The 26365-nt window shown below is 31.2% G+C and overlaps 1 protein-coding gene and 5 long non-coding RNA genes across 8 annotated transcripts; 3 read left to right on the top strand and 3 right to left on the bottom strand.

The window, feature by feature from the left end:
* Nucleotides 1-57: 57 nt before the first annotated feature.
* LOC107364515 (uncharacterized) lies at nt 58-3283 on the bottom strand. 2 transcript variants are annotated; one of them, XR_016198183.1, is made up of 5 exons: nt 3142-3283; nt 2984-3090; nt 2349-2871; nt 1696-2278; nt 58-1386 (listed from the first exon to the last, which is right to left on the bottom strand). It is a non-coding gene; the product is annotated as an uncharacterized LOC107364515 (long non-coding RNA). The 2 variants fall into 2 exon arrangements; XR_001569170.3 differs by lacking the exon at nt 3142-3283 and having other exon boundaries at nt 2984-3122.
* On the top strand, nt 1861-7287 carry LOC107364512 (P-selectin-like). The gene is made up of 5 exons (XM_015931889.3): nt 1861-2035; nt 2123-2302; nt 2491-4488; nt 6108-6491; nt 6581-7287. The coding sequence occupies exons 1-5, from the start codon at nt 1861-1863 to the stop codon at nt 6823-6825; spliced, it is 2982 nt and encodes a 993-aa protein (XP_015787375.2). The 3' UTR covers nt 6826-7287.
* A 632-nt stretch (nt 7288-7919) lies between these two features.
* LOC149094873 (uncharacterized) lies at nt 7920-8348 on the top strand. Its single transcript, XR_016198186.1, has 2 exons — nt 7920-8060; nt 8191-8348. It is a non-coding gene; the product is annotated as an uncharacterized LOC149094873 (long non-coding RNA).
* A 1842-nt stretch (nt 8349-10190) lies between these two features.
* Nucleotides 10191-11622, bottom strand: LOC149094872 (uncharacterized). The gene is made up of 2 exons (XR_016198185.1): nt 10860-11622; nt 10191-10762 (listed from the first exon to the last, which is right to left on the bottom strand). It is a non-coding gene; the product is annotated as an uncharacterized LOC149094872 (long non-coding RNA).
* Nucleotides 11623-12449: 827 nt separating this feature from the next.
* LOC107364605 (uncharacterized) lies at nt 12450-13668 on the bottom strand. Of its 2 annotated transcripts, none has more exons than XR_016198184.1 (4): nt 13489-13668; nt 13238-13364; nt 12754-12879; nt 12450-12679 (listed from the first exon to the last, which is right to left on the bottom strand). It is a non-coding gene; the product is annotated as an uncharacterized LOC107364605 (long non-coding RNA). The 2 variants fall into 2 exon arrangements; XR_003082715.2 differs by lacking the exon at nt 12450-12679 and adding an exon at nt 13099-13135 and having other exon boundaries at nt 12739-12879; nt 13489-13662.
* Nucleotides 13669-23871: 10203 nt separating this feature from the next.
* On the top strand, nt 23872-25066 carry LOC107364365 (uncharacterized). The gene is made up of 2 exons (XR_001569141.3): nt 23872-24115; nt 24475-25066. It is a non-coding gene; the product is annotated as an uncharacterized LOC107364365 (long non-coding RNA).
* Nucleotides 25067-26365: the final 1299 nt, after the last annotated feature.

The following is a 26365-nucleotide window of genomic DNA, read 5'->3' as shown; positions in this document are numbered from 1 at the left end:
GCATGTGAGTTAATTTTTTATCCTGAAAAAACCTGCCAACGATGTAATGCCATTGAATTGTTGGGCTAAATAATACTTTATTATCTTGCAAACATGAAATCATTACTTAATAAAAACATTATTTGTGTCTAATTTAATTTAAAAATAGTTATTTTGTAACTAGGAAATAAACGCAACTAAAGCGTTTTATCAAAGATGATTGATATTGATCTGATAGTATTGGTCAATTAAATCATTATTGGAAGGGTAAAATTCAGGATGAAACTGTTCACTTTAAAGAATGGTGATAATTTAGACATTTAGATGGATTGGTAAACAATCGAGCTAAATCAGTGATCGATCAATTGGTTAATAAACTGCTGAAATCAACAACTCACAATGGCTGATGATGCAGTGATAATGAATCATTTGAATCATCATGAGTTTTTTTTTCTGTTGTAAAGACTGTCTTATCAAACAAGTGACGGAAAATTTAGTCAACAGTAAATTGAAAATGTACAATAAACAAATTGTGAATGTTGTTGGTGTTGTGAATCAAACACAAATGTTAATAATACATACAAATTGTATACATATGTATGTCACTGAAAGATCTGTAAATATCCTTGGTGACCGTAACTTGCAACAAAAATAATCATCACAACAACAATCATTAATAACAATCGATTGATTCTATTCAATAAACTTTGCTTCTTTACCTCTCTAGTACCATTAACCACCCTATAAATCATCTTTCAATTCATTCATCCATCATTTACTCTAAACTTCTCTGTAATAAATGATTCAACATGAAAATAAAAAATAGGTAAAAGCAGCAGAAAACCCAAGAAGACCAGAAGACGACCAGTAAACGACCAAAAGATGATCAGAAGATGACCAGAAAATGATGAAAGATCAGAGGAACAGCAAATAACCCAAGAAGTAAAAAATGACTGATTTTTCACTCTTCTTGTCGGTAACAATTAACAAGCAATTCATCAAGCTAAACTTGATTTACCAGGATCATAAGACGTTTTATTTTCAACCTTTGACAATCCATTCCGGTTTACTGATTGTCGGATAGCCAATTGCTTGACAATTAGGCTCGATGCATAATTTTTAGCCTAATGATTAACTCCATTAAATAGACATTTTCAAGTGAATTGTATCTCAAAAGGGAATTCCTGGTTGTTATTGTTGAATAACATTGAAAGTAAATTAACTCATTATCGTTCTTGTTTGCTCAATGTGTGATGCTTGGCCTGGGTTTATAATAAGTTGAAGTTACTCTTGTTGGTTGATTAAAATGATGATTAATATTACTTATGGTGATGATAATGAAATATCATTTTGTTGTTTCCCGTTTCTTGTCCTTCCATCAGACTTTCCGGTTTTTTGATGGATAACCTGGGAAAAATATGAACAAAAATGGTGAAAAAGATCATCATATGTAACTCAATTTTTGAACAATATATTGTTATATTTTGTATTCTTGATTATTTGTTTCATTTTCATCTCATTGTTAGATATCTCACAATTAAACTGTAAATGAAAGATTTCTATTATCAAACATTTTAAGCCTTTTCACTCTCTGCGAAAAGGTAAACTTGATTAACGAGATAATTATATATTTTACAAAATGATGAGAGTGAATTGGTTAATATGCATGTTGATGGAAATACTTGAAATATGATGTGAGAATTATGATTAACTAACCATTCATTTTGTTGTGAGCAAATTTTCTCGCTTTAATGTGTTGTCCTTTTTTTCAATTAACTTCCAACAGAAGATTCATCATTTTTCCACTGAAAATGTTTCCATCAATTTGCTTTCAATGAAAATGACTGTTGATCAATATTTATCAACACTTTTTGAGCCATCATGACCTTATGTATATTAACAGGTCGATATAACAATCAATTTCCAATTGATTATCGATTGAAGGGTTACATCGTCCAATGGTTAATCATGATTAATTGGTATACCAACTTAGATAATCTCAAATGGCCTCATCCTGCATTTTGTTTGTTGATTTTCCTATTATCCTATGTTGAGTGTAAGTTGTGAATCTTGTAATTGTTTGTTGTGAGCTTAAAATGTTCACAAAACTAAAACAACTTGTCTGCTTGTTTCCTATTAACAGGTCAAAATTGTCCACCCTTGAGGTTACCAGCATATGGTGAATGGCCAACCGGATCTTGTGTTAATACTGTCGGACAGAGATGTTTATTTGGTTGCCAAAGAGGTTTCGAACTAATTGGTTCATCTCATCGCACCTGTTGTGATAATGGATCCTGGACTGGGGAAGAAGCAATTTGTATAAGTAAGTTGAATAATCTAACTAATAATAACTCTATAATTAAACTTACCTAAGGCCTAATATGGTTTAACCAATTATTTGTAAACCCTTCTGAAGACATAACTCTCGTGATTAATCAAAATATGAAAAGGTTGAATGTAATGTAAACAGAAGACAATTTTTCACTGATTTTATCTTTTCTTTCCTATTAGATCAGCAGATTCGTTGTCCTGAGCTGATAATCCCAGCTGATGGACAACTGATAGGCAATTGTCTGCCCTATGCTGGGGGAACCTGCAATATTCAGTGTTTATCGGGTACTAGTCGGTTGATTCAAAGTGTTTGTAATATAAATGGCTCATGGTCAGAGCCAAACCCACGCTGTACACCACCAATCATCTGTCCCAATATAGTTGGGGTTACCAATGGACGGATTGAAGGCGCTTGTTCACCAGGCTTTCCTGGTTCAACGTGTTCGTTTTCATGTAATCCAGGTTTCACGTTGGTTGGTTTATCGACTTTAGTATGTTCACCAACAGGCTATTGGTCTGGAGATCAACCAGTTTGTGCTCGGCAAATGTGTCCTCCATTACCTAGTTCAGTGAATACAATTTTAATAGGAAACTGTTCACCCGGGATTGTTGGATCTACGTGTAGTTATGAGTGTACACGGGGCTTCGTATTGAGAGGTCAATCGCAACTTACATGTACAGCAACTGGTGAATGGTCAAGTCAACCGCCAACATGTGAACCAATAGGATGTCAACCATTGAATCGACCTCTTAATGGCCAATTAAACGGTACTTGTAATCCTGGTAGAGTAACGGAATTGTGCAATTTGATCTGTGATTATTGCTACGCACCTTCATCTAATCCGAGTTTAACTTGTAGTGAAACTGGTCAATGGTCCGATCCATTACCTAACTGTTTACCCATAACATGTTCACGACTACCAAGTCCAATGGTTGGAACCTATTCTGGCAATTGTAATCCAGGTCTGTGTGGACAGCCTTGCGTCCTTAATTGTGGTCCAAACTATGTGACACCAACTAGTGAGATATTATGTACACCAAGCGGTTGGGAAACACCAACACTTCCTACTTGTGTGCGTAGAAACTGTCCACCGTTACCACCGTTAGCTAATGGTCTTAGCGAAGGCGCTTGTAGTCCCGGTATAGCCGGTTCATCTTGTATTTATCGGTGTAATCCTGGCTATGCTTTGATAGGTAACCCAAGTTTTGATTGTTTGGCTGAGACTGGTAATTGGACAGCTGGTGCTTTGCCTGTTTGCACACCAGTTATTTGTCCATCTATTGTTCCACCCCCTGGTGGATCAATTAATGGTAATTGTTCTAGTGCCACCTTTGGATCAACTTGTTCAATCATCTGTTCACCACCACTCAATTTACAAGGGGAACCTACATTAACTTGTACAGCAAACGGTTCTTGGAATCACCCAGTACCTTTGTGCATTGAACCACCACCAATTACTTGTCCAGCGCTTGTACCACCGTTAAATGGCCAGTTAATTGGAACTTGCTCACCAGGTTACTCTTCGAGAACATGTTTTGTCATGTGTACCGATGGAACAGTGCCTTCAGGCCCAAACGAGTTGACTTGTTTACCCCAAGGTAATTGGGACAACCCTGTTCCTCTCTGTGTACTCAGATCATGTCCAGACATTGGTAGCATTGAAAACGGTGTTACTCGAGGTGACTGTTCGCCAGGTGTTCCCGGTAGATTGTGCTCGTTTGCATGTGATAATGGTTATTCATTACAAAATGGGCCCAACGTAATTGAGTGTTACCCAAATGGAACCTGGTCTGGTTCACCTCCTTCATGTTTACAGATAACTTGTGAACCTTTAGCTCAACCCTCACCCAACGGTGGTCTCCAAGGCTCATGTAATCCTGGTTATATAGGAGAACAGTGTATCTTCACATGTCCACCAGGTTATCGACTGATTGGTGCAACTAATGCTCTTTGTCAACAAAATGGAACCTGGTCAGCAGTTCCACCTTTCTGTATACTGGCAACTTGTCCCTCTCTTACTTCACCTATTTGTGGCTATGCTTATGGCACTTGTTCACCCGGAGCATTAGGCGAATCATGTACTTTTGCTTGTGCACAAGGCTGTTACCTGGATGGTGCAGAAGTTTTGACATGTCTCGAAAATGGAAGATGGTCAGCTTTTCAACCCGTCTGTCGAGGTGAGCCTTTTTCATCAACTTGAAAATTCAACAGCACTTCAGAATACATTAAATTTATAAAGATGCTTATAATTTAGACTTACTGAGGAAATGCTTGAGTCGGCACGATCAAATTAGGTTTCTCTTAGGTCCACCCTAACTTAGACTTAAGTTTATATCACATTTACGGCCATTTTAGACCAATTTTTTGTTTCTGTATCGAAACAAGAAATGAGTTGGAAATATGAGTTTTTAGGAGAGAGTTTTCAAATCTTCTAAAGCATTATGGTATCGATGTGCCTAATTGTGAGAATCTGAACACACCTCATAGTAAATTGTCTATCTTGTAGTTCTCGAGAAATTAGATCTTCTTTTGATCAGATTAATTTGATTTTGATTGTACCATCTGAAACAATTCCCTAATAAGACTACAACTTTCAAACTTTTGTCATGAGGATTTCAGTTTTCAAAAGAAGCGATATTCAATTTCATCAAACAAGCTTCAAATATTCAGATTATTCAATGTCTATTTGTTTCCTTTCTCTATTCCTTTCGTTTTTTCTCAATTGATATTTAGATTTTATTTCATTATTATTATTTTACTATTAAGATTACCTTGACAACCAAAGTCAAATCAAAAAATTTCTCCTTTTCTATTATTCTAATAGTTTACCATTATTTTTAAAGAAATATTTTTTTCCCTGTTCCCATCATCATTATCAATAATATTGTCAACATTGATGTTTGGGTTCAATAAGGGAAGGAAAACAGTAAAATAACGATTAATAAATCAATTCTGTAAATTATTATCATTGATTTGAAGCTTTAGAATCCAAATAAACCTTAAACAACAACTGATAATGTTGAAGCTTCTTCCTTTTGTACGTTATATTGATAAATGTTATTTACTGATTTATGAAAAAAAGGAGAAATAAGATGATAAAGTTGATCAATTGAAGTATAATTGGGTGAAATTTAACCTCTATCAACATTAAAGTTGAATTTTCTTGGGAATCATTTAAATTGTGAGATAGCCTTTTGAAACTTAATATATTCTTTATCGATTTTCAGATCATTTTTTGCTTAATATTTTCATTTCGTGTTTCGATATCAAAAGAAATGATCATTTACTTTTTTTCCAACCTTTCGATCATTTCAAACAATAGTATTGATCAAAAAATTTACTTTATATATTATTTGCATTGTCAAGTTAATTTGCCTGGTAATGAGCAGTTTAAATGAATATTTTCACCATTCATCTCCATTCTTATTGATTTACCCGTTGATTCATTTTCCCATCTTTCTTTCAATTCAAACAAAAGCACGAAAAAATCAATTGGCGATTATTATTTATAATCAAATTTTAGTTTTGAACCAACTTTAAACTGTTAAATATTATCAATAATTCAGAGTCAAATTGCGTGTTTTAATTTCATCTTTAAATATTGATGACAAAATTTTGGGAACACTTAAATTTATAAATAATTAAAAATCGATGGCAGTTATCGTGATAAGTTTAACAATCCTCTGATATTATTGAAAATTTTAGTCAATTTTTAATTTATAATTTAAGCTTTTCGTATACAATTGAATCGAGATCTGATCAAGAAATGTTTCAATTTCATTATTTTATTGTTTAGTTATTACTTCCACTAATGGTCCTGGAACTGATCCTGTGACAACCGATGACCCAGGGTCAACAGATTATCCTGAACCAGGACCAGATCCTGATCCTGACCCTGATCCAGACCCAGACCCAGACCCGGACCCAGACCCAGACCCAGGACCCAATCCAACACCAACAACACCACCTGATGGAACCAATACGACTGTAACACCTCCTTTGGCCTTTTGCCCTTCTCTTCGACCTCCTCGAGGTGGGGTACTTTATGGCAAATGTGCTCCTGGCTTTGCCAGAGCAACATGTACAGTTGTTTGTTCTCGAGGTTACAGATTATACGGTCGACTGACAGCTACTTGTACAGTTACTGGACAATGGTCTGGTCGGTTAGGAATCTGTCGAGGTTAGTTTGATTCATTGCCCACATTGAGAGACCTTTTCCTGGTTAAAGCACCAATGGAATTAATTATCTGATTTTTTGTCTTTTTTCAGTTTCATCAGCGGCTCAATATGGTCAGTGTTGTCGCCCTCCTACAGCTCCGTTGAATGGTCGTCTGGCACGGTGTAACTATTCAATGGGAGGCAAATGTTGGATTGTCTGTGCAGCTGGATTCAGAGCTAACGTTGCCCAACCATTAATTTGCCGAGCAAATGGTAATTGGAATTACAATCCAGCTTCAATTAGGTGTACGAGGCAAACAAGGACTGTAATGTATGTTTGGCGATGGCTTGGTTGATTAACAAAAATGCAAAGACAAAAATTTAACCCACAAATTCAATGATAATTTCCTAAAACATCTCAATCATATCAAAACACTTTGGATACTCGCATGATTAATTTCTCACTGGTCTTGCCATGTTAAGGAAACATTGTGAAAATGACATTTTTTTATAACCATTTACTCAGTTGAATGTTAATTTTTGTCAAAAGATTGTAATGTTTCCTTGTGACAAATAAACAACTATTAATGGTAATAATGTGTACAGTGGACTAGTAATGATTGATTTAAGCCTTACTTTGTAATTTAATTGCCATGGATCATCAGTGATGTGAAACTGAATGGTCAACTGGTTTATTAATTCATAGACTAAATTGTATTTTTGTATTTTCGAGAGTCAAACAATTTATAGTACAATTAATATGAAAGTATATCAATAAAAAAAACAGGGCTGATTGTTGAACATCAGATTTGATTGTCTGTTTGCTTTTTCACAGTCATTTACAATTATGGTGATTAAATGGTGATGAATTGAGATATTAGATGTCTCTTTAAAAATTACAAGTGATACATTGAATGTGGTTTGCGTGGTCAATTTAATCGCCATTGAAGATGATCTTCAATTTAGCTGATGTTAATAATGATATAAAGCCTTTATAGCAATTATTTTGCCTATCAATTATCTATCTTTCATTAAAAAGGTCTATTTGATTAAGCAATTGAATCATCGTAATCATGGTAAGAGTTGCACGCAAATCAAATGAAACAATAATTGTAATGAATTGGTAATAATCTCGCTTAACCACAGTTTTCACTTTAATCAATGATAGCCAAAATATTAAGTGACAACAGACGGTTCATTTTACATCATTTAATTAAGTTAACAGTTTACATTGTCCATTAATGATCATTACTTGTTTGGTTGGTTAAATTTTGCGCCATAATGTATAAAATATTGAAAGCGAGGGAAAAGCTGATAAATGCTACATGTTAGACTTGATGAGTTAGCCTTTTATTTCACTGTTATAACTAATAAATTGGTTAATTGTTAAGAGATTTGTTGTAAAATTATTTTTAATTTCAATTATGGTTAATATTTGAGCTATTTGGATCACAAAGTGTGGATTAATGTCGATATCCTGAAACATCAACAAAAGTATCTCATCAAATGTGGCAAAAACGTCTTGGTGTTTTTAGTAAAGATTTTACCAGAGGATTCTATCAACATTTGTAAGTGAATTTTTGTCTACCATGTAAGTTTCTGTCTAAAAATCATGTTAATTCATCTTCAATCAAGTATCTTTTTTCTCTTTTTTTGAGTTTTTATTAATCTACTGTTTTATTTGTCTTCATTTTATCCTAACGTCACATTTTCCCTTCAAGTTTTACTTGTTGCTTTTAGTTGGAAGCATTGATTGTCTCATCTTTTTTGGTTTCCAATTTACAATTAAACTCACATTGGAAATGCTGGATGTCAACTGCTTCCTGGTATTCGTTTAATTTTCACTGGAAAAGACATTTAAACTGCTAACTAGGTGTAAGGTTTGCGACCAAAAACCTGAGATGGATAATTGCACAATTATGGTCTTCTTTGTTGGCCCGTTTTCAACATATGACCACAACTTCAATCAATATACTGGGATTGTACAAACATTACCTCCTACACAACAATCATCATCGTCATCATAATCATTAAGAAAACCGAGTTGTGTTGTTGAGCCCAAAAAATACATGGAAGCAACAATGGTATAGCTAATGGGCAAGCTAAAAAAATGTGCAAACAAGAGTAACATTGAGATTAAAAATTGGGTTAGCAACAAAATCTTTTGCGCATAAACAATTGTTTCCAAGTTGATAAATTGACAATTGACAATTGTAGTAAAACATGATTTAAGTCACAATAGAAGTATATATTTTTTTAATCTAATCATTGATTAATCAGCTTAGCAACGATTTGTTTATGTGCAATGGATAAGGTTGCTGGCTCAAACTTTCAAAAGTTAATACACACCAAGCTCAAGGTATTTTATGTCCACCTGGAACCACACTGAGGAGAGACAGAGAGAGCAAAGGAGGAAGATGAGAGAGGGAGTTTATGTGTGTGAAAAAAAGGTAGAGAGAGCGAGATTAAAAAAGTCTTAGAGTCCGTGGTTTACCCGATCTAATGTCATTTAAATACTCGACTTGATTGGTATTACTTGTGCTCCATCTCTTCAACTGTTACCGTTTACACTGTTAAGATGATTCAATCTCGTTTCAACCTTTCACATAGTTCTGACCCTGTTCCTTATGGATGATATTTTATCTGTGGATAACCCCTTAACTTTTCTGGTCAGTTATAAAGGTTACACAAAGCTCTGTTAACCTTGTAGTTGACCAAATTCAGTCATTCTCCTAATGGAAGACTAGTGATTTTGTTGTTTGTAAAAAGATTGGCCAAACAAGAAATCGCTATCTTCCGAAGGTGGATGATCACTAACAACAAATAACATCTAACCAACAATCCCAATATGATTTAACCATGATTTAACATCGTCCTCATTATCAACATAATTTATCTATCATCATAATCTTCGTCAACTTAACCTTATTCATCCTTTTCTCATCTTTTTTCATCCTTTCTTCCACTTTTTTTTCTTGAAATCCTCCAATAACTATAATTATTAACGATAACAATAATCATAATAACACTTATTTCCAGGTTTTTTCCCCATATCAAGTAAAATCGTGCAAATGTTTAGCCTAATTTTTTGATTGTTATCCCAACCATTAATATTAATATAAAATTGAAGATGAAACCAAATGCTGGACCTGAACGTGAGTTTGAAATGTTCATGAAAAAATAAAATTGCCCCTTTCTGATGGTTAATCAAGAAAAGATTTGTGATTAAAGAAGAGGTAAAACAATAACATATTAAATTGTCTTAAAGTTAAATAGTAACAATATTAATGCTTTTAATAATTGAAAATATGCCTTGAGAAGCACCTCAAATGATCCAGAAATTAATTTCCAAATAGTTCAATTATTTCTTTATCTCTCACCATTTAATATAATTTACATTATTAGGTGTAAGTTTTAGATTTTAAGTGTTAAAAATAGTGCTATTAACTAAATTGTTTGTAACGAATTATTCGATCATGATTCAATTCTTGATTGCATCAGGAAAACATTAACTTTCTATTTTTTATCCAACCTTTTCACCAATCAATTGATTATTAAATGAGATTTAATTTGATTTTCATTATTAACAATTCTAAAATCGATTCAAAATCCATTTTAATTACTTAATTCGACCATTTTAGGCTGAAAAAATACTTGCATAACTGAAGCAAATTTTACTCACAAGCTTACCATTTGCACTGAACAATCCCATAAAAGATGATTTAATGTGTTAAGTTTTCGTTAATTTATTTCTAAACCATTTACTTTCGCCATTAACAATTATTAAATGCAAACAATTGAATAATTTGTGAAAATGTATTCACTTCTTGTAGGCAACTGGTTCCATCTTAATCAGCTAAATTTCAGCCTCAAAAGATTATGATTTCATTTGCAGCTCATCAAAGATCAATATTACCAGTTAGAGTTGCATCTGATAAATGTCATTTGAAATGTTCATGATGCTCCAGGAAGGCTGCTGATGTTACATCCAGTCTGGTTGCTCCATCTTACAAGAATCAAGGAAACAATGAGATAAATCTGCTATGAACTCGATTGAATTTACAATGTGAATTTACTGCAATTGGTTATTGGAGTTGATGCTTTGGAAATTTGCCACTTCAATGAATTAAGAATTGGCGAGTTATCCCATGAATCCGCTGTAAGTGAAGTCCATTCCTGAATTTGAACCTTTTTTAGCACTTGGGAGGATAAATCGTAATGCATTGGAGGCCGAATTGTAAAAATAGCTTTGATTCAAACAACCATCTCACTTGGACGTCCATTTTATAAGGCCTGTTTGGATATAAATAATTTATAACATTACAATCAAATAATTAACAAACTGTTTCAATGTTTCAATATTTCAATCTTGATTAAATTTACTTCTTACCTTTTATTGCATTAAACTTGAATGTTCAAATGAATCAATTACTTTAATTTTAATTTTAATCCATCAAAACTATATCCATCATCGGGTAACCGAAATGGTGTTTGATGTGATACTTTTGGATGAGTTTAGCATTCAAATTTGAAATTTGAAAAGAAAGAAGAAACCTGTTAACCAAATTTCTCTAAAATTTGGGCTTAATCAAGTGATCAACACAACTAATAACCGTAGAGTGTTTACAACAATTATAGTGCAATAAATTGAAAATACATGAAAAGTAAATTGTAATAAATTAAAAGGTGTGATGATAGGAGAGAAAAAGAAACACAAAGTGTAATATTATCCACTATTAATAGAAACAATCATTTAACTCTAATTTGAATAATGATGGTTATGGTGATGATGAAGCACAGCGATGTAGATGGCATGTGATGATTAAGATTGATCAAATTGTTAAGAAAAGAAGTTAAAATTGATTAAAAGATGGTAAACAATGGAAACAAAAGAGTATAAAATACAAAAACAAAAGCAAATGAAAATAATCACAAGTTGGTCAACATCTCAACATGAACAGAGAAATGTTCAATTTTTACTCTTTACATATACTTCAACGATTATCATGACATCATTAAACTAATTAATATTTCAGTCACATCTTAAACAGGATTAACCAATAGATTAATAATTTAATTAAGTAAAATTTATTTGCATAAAATGGTTACAATGTTAAATCGAGTTAAATCAAACTTGAATATTTTTAACCTAAAGCGCACTAACATCATCTAACGGTATAATTAGGAGTTGGTTAATATAAAAGTAACGCCATCTACTTAGATTGCAATCCATTAAAAATTCCAATCACGTTAATAGTTAATCTGATTAGCTAATTGTTATCCATATAATGCCTAACACCAAATATGTGAACAAATTATCAGCTTTGATATCTCTTCTTGGAAACTCATTGATGTTATTCAGCAATTCTCATCAATTCATAATGATAATAATAATCATTAGCTTAATCATGATTTTTGTTTCCATTATCAATTAATGATAGGCAAATTAAATCGTCAGTTAATTGTGAATACTATTCACGATTTTTTGCAAGTTTGGTGCTTAGATTTGCTTAATAGTGATGAATGTTTAACCATTAAAAACGATTTCAATTCATGTTAACATTTTTAAATAATTAACGGAAAAGCAAATTATAAAATGGCTCCATACAAATTGTAAGTAAATTGATTAGTTGAACAATAATCAATAGGTGTTGCAATTTAATTTCAATATCCTTTGCTCTGGATTCATTGACTTTGATGGTTAATCGCTATGAAAATTTGACGACTTTGCTGCTTTAACCATTAGTGGTTCCAAGTCATGGACAGGTAAATTACCGGAACTTTGAAATTACTTGATTCATTAGATTCAATATTGCATTCATTTGACTAAAAACTTTACCATCAAATCGTGATGGATTAATTGTTGATTGGGCACAATTAATAATTCAATCATTAGTCTATTGAACCTTTTGAGAGACCAGTTTTTTTGGACTAAAGACATTGATCAGGCAAATCCGCAGCTATCTGAAAAGAAAGTTGATGAACAATGATAAATGCATTTATTGCGATTAGTAAGTCAATTAAAATATAATTAAATGGATAAATTGTTGGTAGATAAAATCAAAAATCATTCACATTAATGGTTCCAAAGAAATTTCTTGTCTCTTTAAAGGTGGTCCTGTTTAGTATACTCATCAGTCTTCACGCAATGAACTAATGGTTCTGAAAATTGGTCAATTGATGATTTATCCATAGATTTTTGATTTTTGGCTGCATCAAGAATTGTTGACATTGAAATAATCAATGAAAATAAGATGTTGAGTTGAAGGACAAGAAATACTTGCCTTTCAATAGATCACATATCAAAGACGTTTCAACCTCTTCTCGCCATCTAATCATCTGCCAGATAAGGTTAGAGAGGAAACCCTTATAAGGTCAGTCAGGCCACACCTGAGATCCATTGAGAAAAGCTGAAATGAAGAAAAAAACGTTAGTTGATGAGAAAAGTAAAAACGTGTTCACCAGTGGAAACCTGATGATGATGGAGGAGCTGAGTTTAATCAAACCAAGCCTGCTATTATTGTTGATATTAAAGGCAAACTTTCTTTACTTCAACTAATTTCAATACAATTTAACATGAAGATGATGATGTTCAACCAACATAAACAAAATAGCATCAACCAACTAACCTATTACCCGATTAAAATTGCAATTAACTGCATTTATCTATCAAAAAAGTTGAAGGTTTAAAAATATATCCAAACGAAGATTACAGAAGGAAAAGTAGAAAGCTATTTTTTCCTTCCTTTCCAAAATTATCATCTTTACCCATGTTTGTAAATGGACGCTCCGATTGAGGATCAAAGAAATATCTCATCGATGATGCTTCGAGCAATTGATAATTACCAAGCTCTACTACTTCCACAATAAAATTAATGCCTGTTGAAAACAGCGGCTATTGAAGAGGGGAGAAAGAAAATTTAAACTCATCAGTAGTGGATTAATCTCTGAAAAATTGATTTTATTAAACATCTCTCAACTTGTTGAATAACGAACTGTGTTTGTTCAGTAAATCTTACCTTTCAAAGTTGCGGGGTAAAACATAATCCTATTCATTGATAGACAGCTATAGTCCACTCAACACATCACAGCGATAATTAATTGTTGAAAATTAAAGTAAAAATTTGGTTACACTTGATTAAACTAGCAAAATTAGCATAAAAAACATGTTGCTGTTGAAATGGCAACTGCCATGTCTACCAGCAAAAGAAAGGAAAGGGCGCAACTTACAATTTTACGCGGTTAAAGGTAACAATGGTAACCAAATTAAAAAACACACTTAGGCGCATATTTAAACCTAATTAGACTTTGAATACCATTAATGATAACAATCAAAAAGTGATTATTCCATCAACAAATATACCAACATCAGAAATCAAGTTAACCACTGTAACTATCAAGACTTGGAAGGAAACAAAATAATCTAAAGCTGTGTTCATGTCCTTTATCATTTGCCTGAAAGGTAAACATGTTGGTCGGCAATTAATCATGGCAAAGACAAAATTAGCCACTTTATCCATCCAAACTGATTAGACAATCCAAATTGTCAATCTTGAAACCATGAAAATTGAACAGCAAAAATGGCTTCAAAAATTTCAACCTTAATCTTGATGTTTACCTGATACTTTTTCACACAGATCAATTATCATCGGTTATTACCAATCAAACTGACCAAACTAGCCGTAACTAACCGACATTGATTACAAAATGTGATTATATTAAGATTGACTGTTTTTTATACACTATTTACATGTAAAAACAAAATGTGTAAAACGGAAAGTTCAATAAACTGTTCAATAATACAATTTATAAATTTTGACCCTCTAATGTTGCTGTATTTACGTTTGAATGTAAAAATCAAACTGATGAGAATCAAGGTAATAATTGTAAACTATTCAGATTAACTGTTTAATGCTCAAACTTTGAGGTCAATTTTAAGGTCAACAGCGTAAAGGATGATAAATAATACAAATATAATAACATTAGATTGGCAAGTTGAACCAAAGATGATCAACATTTGGTAAAAGGTAAATCATTCAAAATAGATTCCAATAAATTGCGGTAAATCAAATGTTGACCATTTATTGTTTACCCTAAGCCTTTATTTTCAAAATTACAATCAAACTCAACAACAATCAGAAAAATAATAATCACTTTAAAGTGTTAAACAAATGAAAAAAATACATTCAAATAAACCAAAAATATCGACCATTGGTTTCAACCTAAAACCTGGTTCAACATTCCCAACATTGCTATTGTTGGATAATATTTTGAAAATTTATTAATTGTTGAGATACCCGAGCTAGTATTGGGCTAACTTGATTTGCTATTTGTGACTACATTTTGTATGTTTATTTCAATGGTTAAACATTATTATTAGGTTATTTACAACATTAAAGCATTTATTTTTTAATTTCATGACAATTTATCTTTCAAAATCATAAATACCATTAATTGGGTGTTTAATTTAATTTCAATTTTCCCTCTTATTTTACATTTTCACCTTTGCTACTTGACTACGGCCTTTTTTGTAACATCTTTTTTTGCTTGTTGTTTCTTTTGTGTTCAACTTTACATGTTTGGCTGTTATGTCGTTGGATTAGTTGGTTAATAACGAATTGTACTTTGGCACTATTATTGTGGTTTCACGGATAAATTGTAGGCTAAATAATTTTGACATTTTCAAAGGTAAAAATGAAATTGTGGTTTTAATGATCAGTGGGAATCAAGATATGTGGAAGGTCATGGAAACGTTTGAGAAAGCAATTTTTCATAAAATCAAAGCCTTGGCTAATTTTTTCTATTTTAGTGGATAACTCAGGCCAATCTGATAAAATTTCATGGGCATTCTCATTGAAGTAAAATTTGGTTGATCGTCCATATCTTTTACAATAGCTTTGGACATAATAAGCAGCCGTTCGAGTAATTCCATCACATTCAGAGACATCAAGTAACACCAGATTGGGTAGTATATGAACCACTTGCTCGATATGTTCATCTCTTATATCTACTTTTCCACCAAACTTAAGATGCTTCAGATTAGGAAATTTCAAAAGCAGTAATTTCAAATTCTTCCAGTCAATTTGCTTTTTTCCAAAGTGACTGAGAGTGAAATTTACAACTAAATCTCGTATAGATACGTGCTTGAAACAACTGTCACTAAACTCTTCGCCGCCATTCACTTGAATATGCGCACTTTGTAAATTTGGACATGAATAAGCAAAATAGAAACTACCTATATGATAAGAGTTTGTACAAAGACTGGACAATTCAACTATCTTGAGTTTTTCAAACTTTGGACCACCGTATATAGCCGGGAAATTTTCATAGTTTTGAAAGAGACAGGGACGAACAATTTTCTGGTTTGAAATATGTAGTCTTTCAAGATTTGGAAAACAAAGAGCATCTTTCTCAAAATCATCTAGACTACCATCCAAAATGTGCAATTGTTTCAAACTGGGCACATTACGTAAAATGCGTGGCCGATAGTGGTCGAAGGACAGCATTTCGAGTTTATCACAAAATTTATAAATTGGCTCACTGAGGAAATTATTATTTACTCTCAAAGATGCAAAAATATCTTCACGTTTCACTTTTGTTGCAAATTTATCCAAAAATTCGCAAAATATTAAATTTGGAAATAATATGTTCAAAAGAGTTCCATCAATCGGGTCTTCTCCTTGATAATAAACAGAATCAGGAGAAGCATCTGAAGCACCTTTCAGCAAGTATTTAACATTTTTAGTTCGCTCCAGCATCAAATAACTCCATTTGTTACACACTTTGAAGCAGTTTATCAAATCATCCAAGTCATTCAGTTCAGCAAAAATAGCGCGCAAACAGTCTTCGGGAAGTTTATTGATCAACATTTTAATTCAAATTTAGGTAAATTTAACTATAAAGCAAAAAACAGATCAAATTGACTTTTTCTATGATGGAGCACAACACAATGTAAAAGATTCAACATAAGCACATGTTACCCAGGTGTGTTTGTCTTGAAAGTGTGAAAAGAGATAGCGATAGCATTGTGTCCGATCTATTCGATCATCAATTTATCGATGATCGCTTTCTAACTTTGTGATCGATGATCATCATATTGAACAAAGACAAAGCAGTAGCCAAAATAAAAGGTAAATTACTCAAAAAAGATTATGTTGTTAAGTTATATTGATATAAAGACATTCTATCACGAACAACAAGTGCAGATACTTTACCAAATTAAGTGAAATATTTAACATGTAAACGTGAATAACATATTTTTCAATACTTCGCAGCTTCGAAAAATCTTGCTTTTTCAAAATCAAATTGCACTTATGTTCAGTATAATTATGAATAAAAAATCAAGTTTCCAGTCCCAATATTTACACTCAAAACACTTGGAGACGAACACAAAATCAAAAAAGTGAAATATTTTTCACTTTGAATGAAACTAAACCGATTAGGTCTAGCTTGTTTAATCCGTTGAGTACAAAAAGAATGAAACAAAATTCACTTGGCGTGAAACAGAGTTGAAAATGAGAGGAACAAGCCTATAAGAGTAGGTTGAAAATGTTAAAAGAGTGTCAGTCCATAGTCCGTTTATACATTTTGTTATATGATTTCATCACATGATCGAAATATTTTTGACTCGCGTCAACAGTAATTATATGCACGGCAAATCCAATTCTCGAAACACATTATCAGCTGATGTTTGGTTCCTTTGGTTCCTGTGATGCCTGTCCCCAATTCTCCGATATTGAGAATACGGATCAATGACCAAAGGTGAAACCAAGCTAAGGATTTATCAGACGTAAAATACAATTTCGATTCTAATGAAGTGATTCATTTTGATCTTAAGTGACGCAAAACTGGCACTTATCGCAAAAAATCTTCGAAATAATCAAATTGTCGAAAAAATGGCCAGTTTTGCGTCATTTCAGATCAAAATGAATCACATCATTAGAATGTGAATTAAATTCTACATCAGAAAAATCTATTCTTAGCGTGGTTTCTCCTTTGGTTCCTGTGACGCTCGTACTCATGAATTTTTAATGTTTTCATGTTTTCACGAAAACGAAAAATTATTTCGAAAAGTAAATTGAATAAATGAAATCAGCGTGAAATTTTGCATCTGATATGTTCATAACAAAAATATTCCTCGCTAGACAGTTTTCCTGATTCTTTTGGTCTTCATCCTTTATTAATTGTTCAACAGATTTAATGCGAAAGTTGAAGTTGAGAAACTTGGCAAAAGATGGAGATTAAGTAAAATTAATGATGATTAGGTTGAGGTGAAACCAGTGACAATTTAAATTGAATAGTAAATTAAATTTTAAAGGGAATACCAAAAATTGAACCTTTTTTTCTCGCTTCAAGTTAAATTAATGAAACCAGATATTCAATTCAAATGTTACAGCAAAACTAATCAAATAACATTGTGGGAGTTGAAAATGGACCTTTTTTCCTACCTTTACCTTGCACCTAACAGTTTTTTGCTGGTAAACAAGTTTATCCTGAACATCATGTACTATCATCACCAGCTTCATCTTAAGCCAATCATTTTGCATGCTTTATGCTTTAATAATAGTAATCAAGACAAATTGAGAAGACGAAATGAAGAGTCAAATTAAAGGAACAAGATTGTTGACAAGTTTACCCAAAAATTTGATTTACCTCAGTGAATATTAGCTGACCCCTAACATTAACCTGCATTCAACCAGTAACTTGACCATCAATATCATCAGCATAATAAACAAAAAATGAACCCAAATTTTCTGGGTAAACCTAATTCCTCTAATTTACAAAAACAAGTTGAAAAAATTGAAAACCAAAACCAAATTCAGATCTTGATCTTAACCTTTAAATATTTCAATGAACCGACAATTTGTGACTTAATTTACCCGAGAATACAAATAATCCAACCTTTAAACAATTAACAAATCACAACAATTGCAAATTGATTTGAAAGAAATATGTTGAACCTGAAAATGAAATGAACATCAAGCTTATACTGTTTTTGACATCATCCAGGGTTTGATCAAGGTTAATTGTTACGACAATTTAGTCAACCTTTTGTTTATTTAGATTAGAGTATAATATTGAATGAACACCCAAATTTGCTTGATAAAAGTGAAAACAGAAAAAAGTGAAGGATGATTAAGGTGAGGTTGATGATGTTATTGATAAATTGTTCAATTTGAATTTACTGTAAAACCTTTCGATCTTCACTTTATCAAGAGATTGATGGATATTCATTGAAAATGATGATCATAATGTAAATTGAATTGAATTTTTACTCCATTTTTACTCTAATAATTGCTAAATGAATATTAAAATAATTTAACATTTCTTGATTGATTACCTTTCCATGAATATTGTTAATTGTTCATGTTTCAAGATGAGACCATTTTTTGCTGGTTTCAAACCTTATTTTAGGTTTTACTTTCAATTTTTGCTCTTATTTTGTGTTTTTATATCAATTAACAGCAATTTGATTTGGTTTTCATTTAAATCTGTTTGTGTTTAACAAGTTTAGGAAAGTGTTCACATTTAAAATCACGATTTAATCAAACCATTTTAGCTCTAATATTTTTATATTTAAAGGTAAATGCGAAATGAAAAATTAGCTAAAATTGATAATCAAACGGCAATTGGCAGTTATTTGTAAATTTTTATAGCTAATCAAGGCGTTGGTTTTATTAATAAAACAAATAAACTAAAAATAAATCAGTTGAATAGTGATTAAAACGCAATTTAACCATTTACTAATTGAGTTGAGCAAATTCAAGTTTTGCTCATTTCATTGTTTTTACACCTTTAGGTTTATTTGTTGTCAATTTTTCAACCAAATGGTTTCAATTTGATTTCACTAAATCTTCTGATTACAACTGGATTAAGTAAATTGTTGAATTAATTGTGGTCAAAACTGTGAGATTAAAGTAGTTAAAGATGAAAAGTGTTTGTGAAACAAATAATTGAATGATGTAAAACAAGGTGAGATTTTGATGTAACAGTAACCCAATAATACAGATTTTAACTGTTGGTAAACAATAATCCAATCAAGCTGTGATTATTTAGTGTTTAGTTAATTCATAATTTTCATTTACATGTAAATTGGTTCACAAAGGTTGGTTAAGTTCATCATTCAGGTTCACATTGAAAAGGTAGATTTACAATGAACATAATTTACAATCAAAATTCAATTGTTTTTCATATAATTTTTAAGCAAATATTTTTCATTGAATCTTCAAAGTGATCATCATTTTAATCACTTTCATCTTTAAGCAAATGTTTGATGATTTAAAGCAGCTTTCAACGTTTTACGGGTTCATTTGGTTATTTCAATCAACAGGTTGACCAAGTTTGCAAATGATGAAAATCGCAACAATTAAAGGCAAATCTTTATTTAAATCATTTCAAAGCTTAATTGAGATTTGAGACTGAGATTGAGATTTATAAAAAGATGAAATGATAGATTTGAAACTGAAAAGGTTGAAGCCAAATGCACTGGTTAATGATGGCTAAGGGTTGATTAAGCCATCAGAATATCATTTAACCAACATTCATATTCACAATTAGTAATCGATAAATGATTTTATGTTTCAATGGATAATTAAAAGTTTCAATTTGATCAATTTGAGCAACAGAAGAACAGAAAATGCGAAAGAAATGGAAAAATCTATTTGAATATTGAGTGATTCATTTGGGTTTCACATCATATTAAGGTTGATTTAATGGAACTTTACTGAATAATCATAATCTAGTTCAGTTGATTAACAAATTAATTGGTCAATTGGGACATCAGTTTAGGATCCAAATAAAGTCAAAGAAAATGTTTCCATTTTTTCTGGTTCTTCCCTTCCGTGTTTACCTTTAACCCAATAATGGAAATCATGTTTGGTGGTTATGTTAATTGTGAATCAAGTTGACAAGGTTTTTGCTTTTAAAAGGAGATTTGATTAATTTGTCAAATTAATGAAGAGAAGCAATTTAATTGAAAACCCAAACGTTTTGCTAAACAATTAGTTTCATTGTAAATGTTGATAAAACAAATTGAGAAAAACATTGATCAAGTGAAGTCAAGAACCAGAAAAAAACCTAAAAATGGTCAGTATTGATTGAAGGATGTATATCATGAACTGTCCATCGTTTGTTTGATGAATGCTATTAACAGGTTTTAATTGTATTAAATTGGATATAAATAGATGAACAATTGTTGAATTGCTGTAAAGCGTATGTCTCTGTAAGAGGGAAACAAGGTGAAGCAGCAAAAAAAGATGTTGACCAAAAAAGGTTTGATTGTTTAACATGTAAAAATTGGTGTTCAATTTGAATTGTAATTAAGGGGCGATAATGAAAAGGTCAAGGTTAGGGTTAAGGTCTATTCTCACGTTCTGGATCAACGTGAGAAAGCCGATAGAATCAAGAGGAACCCTTAAATTTGGTGAAAAAACAGGGTAACCCTATTTTGATGACATTCACTTAGTTGCCTTTTCAAGATATTTTTGCATTGTCTTTACCATTCAATTCACATTCAATTATCAGTCTGCTTTTGAATAATAAATCTCAATATTTAGAAGGAACCAGAAAATTCATGATTAGGATTCAATGAATAATTGAAGAAGAGAAAATGTTTCAAGAGCAAAACCTTTCATCTTTGGACCATTTACGTCCAAAAAAAAAGGTTGTCATCTCAGTCAAGTTGACCAGATAAGGAAGCAAATGAATTGCCTTGAAAAGGATAAAACCCTGAAATTGAACAGATTTACCTGGTATCTTGATCTTGATCAGAGACAAGTCTTGAGCTTTATTATTCAACATTTAAAGCTGTTCAATTTGTACTTTAAAAGTCAACATTTTACCTTTTGATTGATGTTAATTTTTCTTGATCCTTTTATTGCTGCAAAAATGATGAAAAGACCTTTCATTTTTCACCTTTACATTTCTTGATTTTTTTGGGTTCATTTTTTGTCTTTACCTTTTCTGTGACCATTTGTATCTTTATGCATATTAACATGCAGATTCAGGTGAAACATTGAATTGCCATGAATAGGAAATGGATTAATATTAACCGATTATTGGCTTCCCGGAAGATATTATGATAAAAATGATAAGTTGATGATTAATGATGAAACATGATTATCATGATGAACATTATCTTAATCATGTCAACCTGTCCTGTAATCATGTTGACATTAAATGAGATACAAATGGTCAAAACAGTGATTGACTTCAATTTTGGGCTAATCTATTGATTGAACACTTTCGTGATTATCTTATTTTTACATTACTATTGAGTTACATTATCAAGTTATAATTCACATGATCATTTCAATTGTAATTATTGGGATTGTTGTCTTTGATTGAGACAAACAATGTTAACTACTTGCAGAGGGTCAACCAATGTACTGTATAATGATTGCTGGCAAATTGTACGGTAAATTGTTGCACCTCATTTATTGCTAATCATAATCATTGTTTATTTGGTCAATTTGATGACAGTTAACAGCATTTTAATCGCTACTAATCACCTAGGAGTTGATAAAGTTGGGCTTTGAACCGGTAAATTGGGTTAATTTCATGTACTATTTGTGGCTATATTTTAAATGTTTATTTCAATGGTTAAACATTATTATTAGGTTATTTACAACATTTAAACGTTCATTTTTTTTAATTTTATCACAATTTAAGCTTCCAAAATCATAAATAACATTAATTTTAACGGGTTTAATTTAATTTCAATTTTCCCTCTTTTACATTTTCACCTTTGCTCCTTGACTACGGCCTTTTTTGTAACATCTATTTTTGCTTATTGTTTTTTTTGTGTGTGTTGACTTTACATGTTTTATTAATTACAATTAAGCCTAATCTTTAACCATTAATAGCATATATTTTAATAATTATTTTACCCTTAAAACATGTTGATTAAATAAACAGCTAAATCAAACTCAAATGGATAATTAATTAATTCAATTGAAGTGATTATCAAGTTGCTAAGTGTTTTGCAGCCAACCTTTCTCATCTCTTGTATCCTCAACTTGCTGTTATTTATGGTAATATTGTGATTCTGTGAATATATACTTTGGTACTGACGTTCACCTGACCTTATTTGTTACCCTTTTCAAGTCTCCTCTTCAACCAATCAGGCCAACAATTTGTTATAAATTAACCCGAAGTTAACCAGCTTACTGAGTTACAATTTAATACAATGGGTTTGTTTTGATGGTTAATAGAAAGGCAAAAAATTTACTTGTGTATTTCAACAAAACATAATCTCAATAGTCCAACTTTTCAGCAATTTTTCCCAACCTTCAACTCTCTTCAACTCAAGTGATTAAAAACTATTTCAACCGTTAAACTCTTCACCATGATTCTTATGTACTCTAACAATTTTTTAGCAACTTATCAACCTTTTGATGATTAACTTTGAAACTATCAATATTACAATACAATAACAACAATAAATAGCTGAAATTATTTCCATAAACATCTCTACAACCTTATTTTCCCGTGTATATGCTGCAACTTGACTCTTTTCAAATCATATGTCCATCAACAGATTTTGTTTTGCCTGTTGTGTCGTTGGATTAGTTGGTTAATAACAAATTGTACTTTGGCACTATTATTGTGGTTTTACGGATAAATTGTGGGCTAATTAATGTTGACCTTTCAAAGGTTTCAACAGTTTGTTATTGGCTTTAATCATTAATCACGATTCTTGATTGTACACATTGAGTCCTCCAAAAAATGATAGCTTGTTAAAACCTTACCAGTTAACATTACTATTGGCCGTTCAACAGCAATCAATGATAACAATTTCACTATTCATTAATCAGTCAATTGGAATTGGATAAAATCAATAGAAATATGAAATGCAAGAAATTATATATTTACGTGATCTGTTAATTATTGTAGCGTCTCCTTGAGTTAAATACACATTAGGCGTACAATTGAAATGAACCTTTTCCAACTCATGCTAATTTTATTTCATTATTGAGTGCCATTATTTATTGATTGTTAATGTAACATTATTGAGATTCAATTGTTAACACAAAAACCTGATACTTACCTTGTTACTAATTAAAATTCAATCAGTATAATATTCACTATCAAACAAATTGGCAGCTCAAAGAGTAATACAAATAACCAGTGAATTGAAATAATGTTGTGAAGCAAATATTAATAATGCCAATTTTGGGTTTGATTTAATTGAATCAATACAATAAATGTATACATTTATAGTGAAACCTTGCAATTTGACTGAAATTAAAATGATAAATCAAATAAAAATTGAATATTAAATAAATATTAAAATTATTTTTAAATTCAGCGCGTTAGGTTATAACCGAAAATGAATCCCGCTTTAAATCATATGATTTACATATCTTTTGGTTTGCAATCTTTACAATTGATCATTTTATTTCAGTCATTTCAACAAAATGGCCAATGCATTGAATTGAAATTGAGGTCAATATTTGTTGATTAACTTATTTTGAACGTTGACCAATCCTTTTTGGCAACATTGTGATAACCACTAGCAGCAGCAGCAGCAGCAGCTAATCAATCGTCATCTCGATCAACCTAACTCTCCAACTCTATCATTACAAAGTATAAATCTCAATGGTAACTATCACAGTCCACATCTAATCGTTTAATCATCATTTAAAGGTAAGTTACTGTATTTTAGTCAAATTGATTTATACATAATTGATTAAAATGATTGTTTAATTGAAATAATTACTCTAAAATGAAAAAAGTTGACTGAGAAAGAGGTAAGGGAATGACAAAAAAAGCTGAAAATTTTAAGTACACTTGTTGATCAGAAATAGCAAGTCAAATATAGAAAAAGGATTTGGGTTTGTTATTTTATTATTTAGTCAACATAATTTGAACCAGAAAATTAAGGTAAATAAATATTGTTATTAAGCAATTAATTACTGCTCTCAAGTATATAATAATAGATGAATTGTGCTCTGTCAATGAACTAATAAAGTAATCACATCTTTTTTTTCTCCTAATTTTAACAGTTTCAGGAAATCTGGGAACCTTACAGTTAACGCATAAATCAGGACGATTAGAGGATCAAAGTTGAAAAGGTTTTGATTTCAAGAATCAACAGCAATAATCAATGGAAATGGTCGTTGGGCAACCAATTTACTGAAATCACGAATCAATATGTTTACCAATTAATTCTTGTTAATCAATTTATCTGTAAATGATGGCCATTCTGAGTGGAATTTGGATTGATTTTTGTTTTGTTTTGGATTTGACAAACGATTTCATCTCAACGAGGAGGCAAAATTAATTAAAATTGGATTGAATGCAGTATAATTATTGATAACCATTATAAATCAAGTTAAATTACAATCAATGGAATCAAATCTTCTGTATCCCAAATGATAACTCAGATTGGTGTCTTTATTAATCCATCGTCGTTTTGATTGAGTTTTTAAATTTTTCATTTTTTTAATTCAATTTTTCCTTCAATTCAGAAAGATTTTACAATTAATTTAATGAAGTTGCTGGTGTAACTGGATTAACCTGCAATTGTCAAACATTATTTCCATTCATTTTTCTTTCTCACATTTCAATTTAATTAAACTTTGACACTTTGCATAATTGTTAATCAAAAAATGAAAATCAAATCAATTCAAGTGTAATAATCGCAAAGACGTAAACTCAATAGCAGCAACAAGTGAACAAGTTCAACTTCACTTTCAATTGAGCTTTTCAAACAAATTAAAACCGATTGGCCGAAATGAATATTTGTTGGCAAACTAAATCAAAACAATTCTAATTATGATTATTGTCTCTTGATTCCCATTTTAAATTACAGCATTTTACCAATACAAACAACCGATTTAAACCATTAAACCATTTGATCAGCTTGTTCAATCTACAATTATGGATTTAGTTTGATGTGTATTTTTAGACTAAAACAATTTGGCTTTGTTGTTGACTGTCCCAACCATTTCATGAATTACATATCATAACAATTATCAATTCACTTGGTTCATAATCAAATCAATTGGATCATTATTTCAACAATTTACCTTCTAAATCATAATCATAATGATTAGTTAAATAAAGATACAAAAATAATAATTATAATTGTAAAGTAAAGTCAAGATGAACAGATTATATTGTAACAAAATGCTGGCAACAAGTAAAACACATGTTTCACTGAATACTGTAAAGCAAATCCAATCAACATTAACTACCATCCAAATGATTCAGTTAATCTTTCCAATAATCAGTATTAATAGTTAAATTGTAATTTGTAATACAAACATAAAAGGCAAAAATAAAGGTAAAACAAAGGCCAACTGGCAGGCCATCGCATTGATATCAGTAAATCATATCGCTTAATATCATCGTGATCCTTATTTTGTGATCATCTTCATCAACTAACCATTATTATGATATACATCAATGAAACCATGATCAGATAGATAATAGAGTTTAAATTGAGTAACAATTTAAATTGAATTGAGGACAACTCTTAAACAGACTAAACTATGAATATTCATTACTTACAATTGTTCCTCTAAACCAATGTTTAATGCTCTTTTCAATTGGTCATTTAATAGCTTCAATTGATTCACTTTTAACCATTAATGTTCAGGTGTTAGGCTTGATTATTATTAAGAAAAAATGTTTGCCGAAAATAATTGAAAGTCAAATTGTTGTATCAACTCTGCAATCAAGGCGAGAAAATTAACATTAAAAAAAGATGCAAAATTGAAAGTTAAATTTTGTCTTAAATGGTAATCATTAAAAGTAGATTATTAACATTTTGGGTTGAAAAAACGACATTAAACTGGATATTAATAAATTAATTTTGTTCATTCAACATCAACTTTGCACAATTTGTTTTCAGGCTTTCAATCAATATCAAGTTATTTAAAAATTTTCAGC

The sequence above is a fragment of the Tetranychus urticae genome, chromosome 1, assembly GCF_039701765.1.
Source record: "Tetranychus urticae isolate SD_2017Ah chromosome 1, NJAU_TeUrti_SD_1.0, whole genome shotgun sequence".
Lineage (NCBI taxonomy): Eukaryota > Metazoa > Arthropoda > Arachnida > Trombidiformes > Tetranychidae > Tetranychus > Tetranychus urticae.
Note: the sequence above shows the minus strand (reverse complement) of the source record. Positions and strands in the feature narration are given on the sequence as shown.

Bases quoted from the DNA above. Each gene is read 5' to 3' on its own strand.
- LOC107364512 (XM_015931889.3), top strand. From the start codon at position 1,861: ATGACCTTATGTATATTAACAGGTCGATATAACAATCAATTTCCAATT. The intron at 4,489-6,107 runs GTGAGCCTTTTT...TTTATTGTTTAG, and splicing joins TTTTCAACCCGTCTGTCGAG to TTATTACTTCCACTAATGGT. The intron at 6,492-6,580 runs GTTAGTTTGATT...GTCTTTTTTCAG, and splicing joins TCGGTTAGGAATCTGTCGAG to TTTCATCAGCGGCTCAATAT.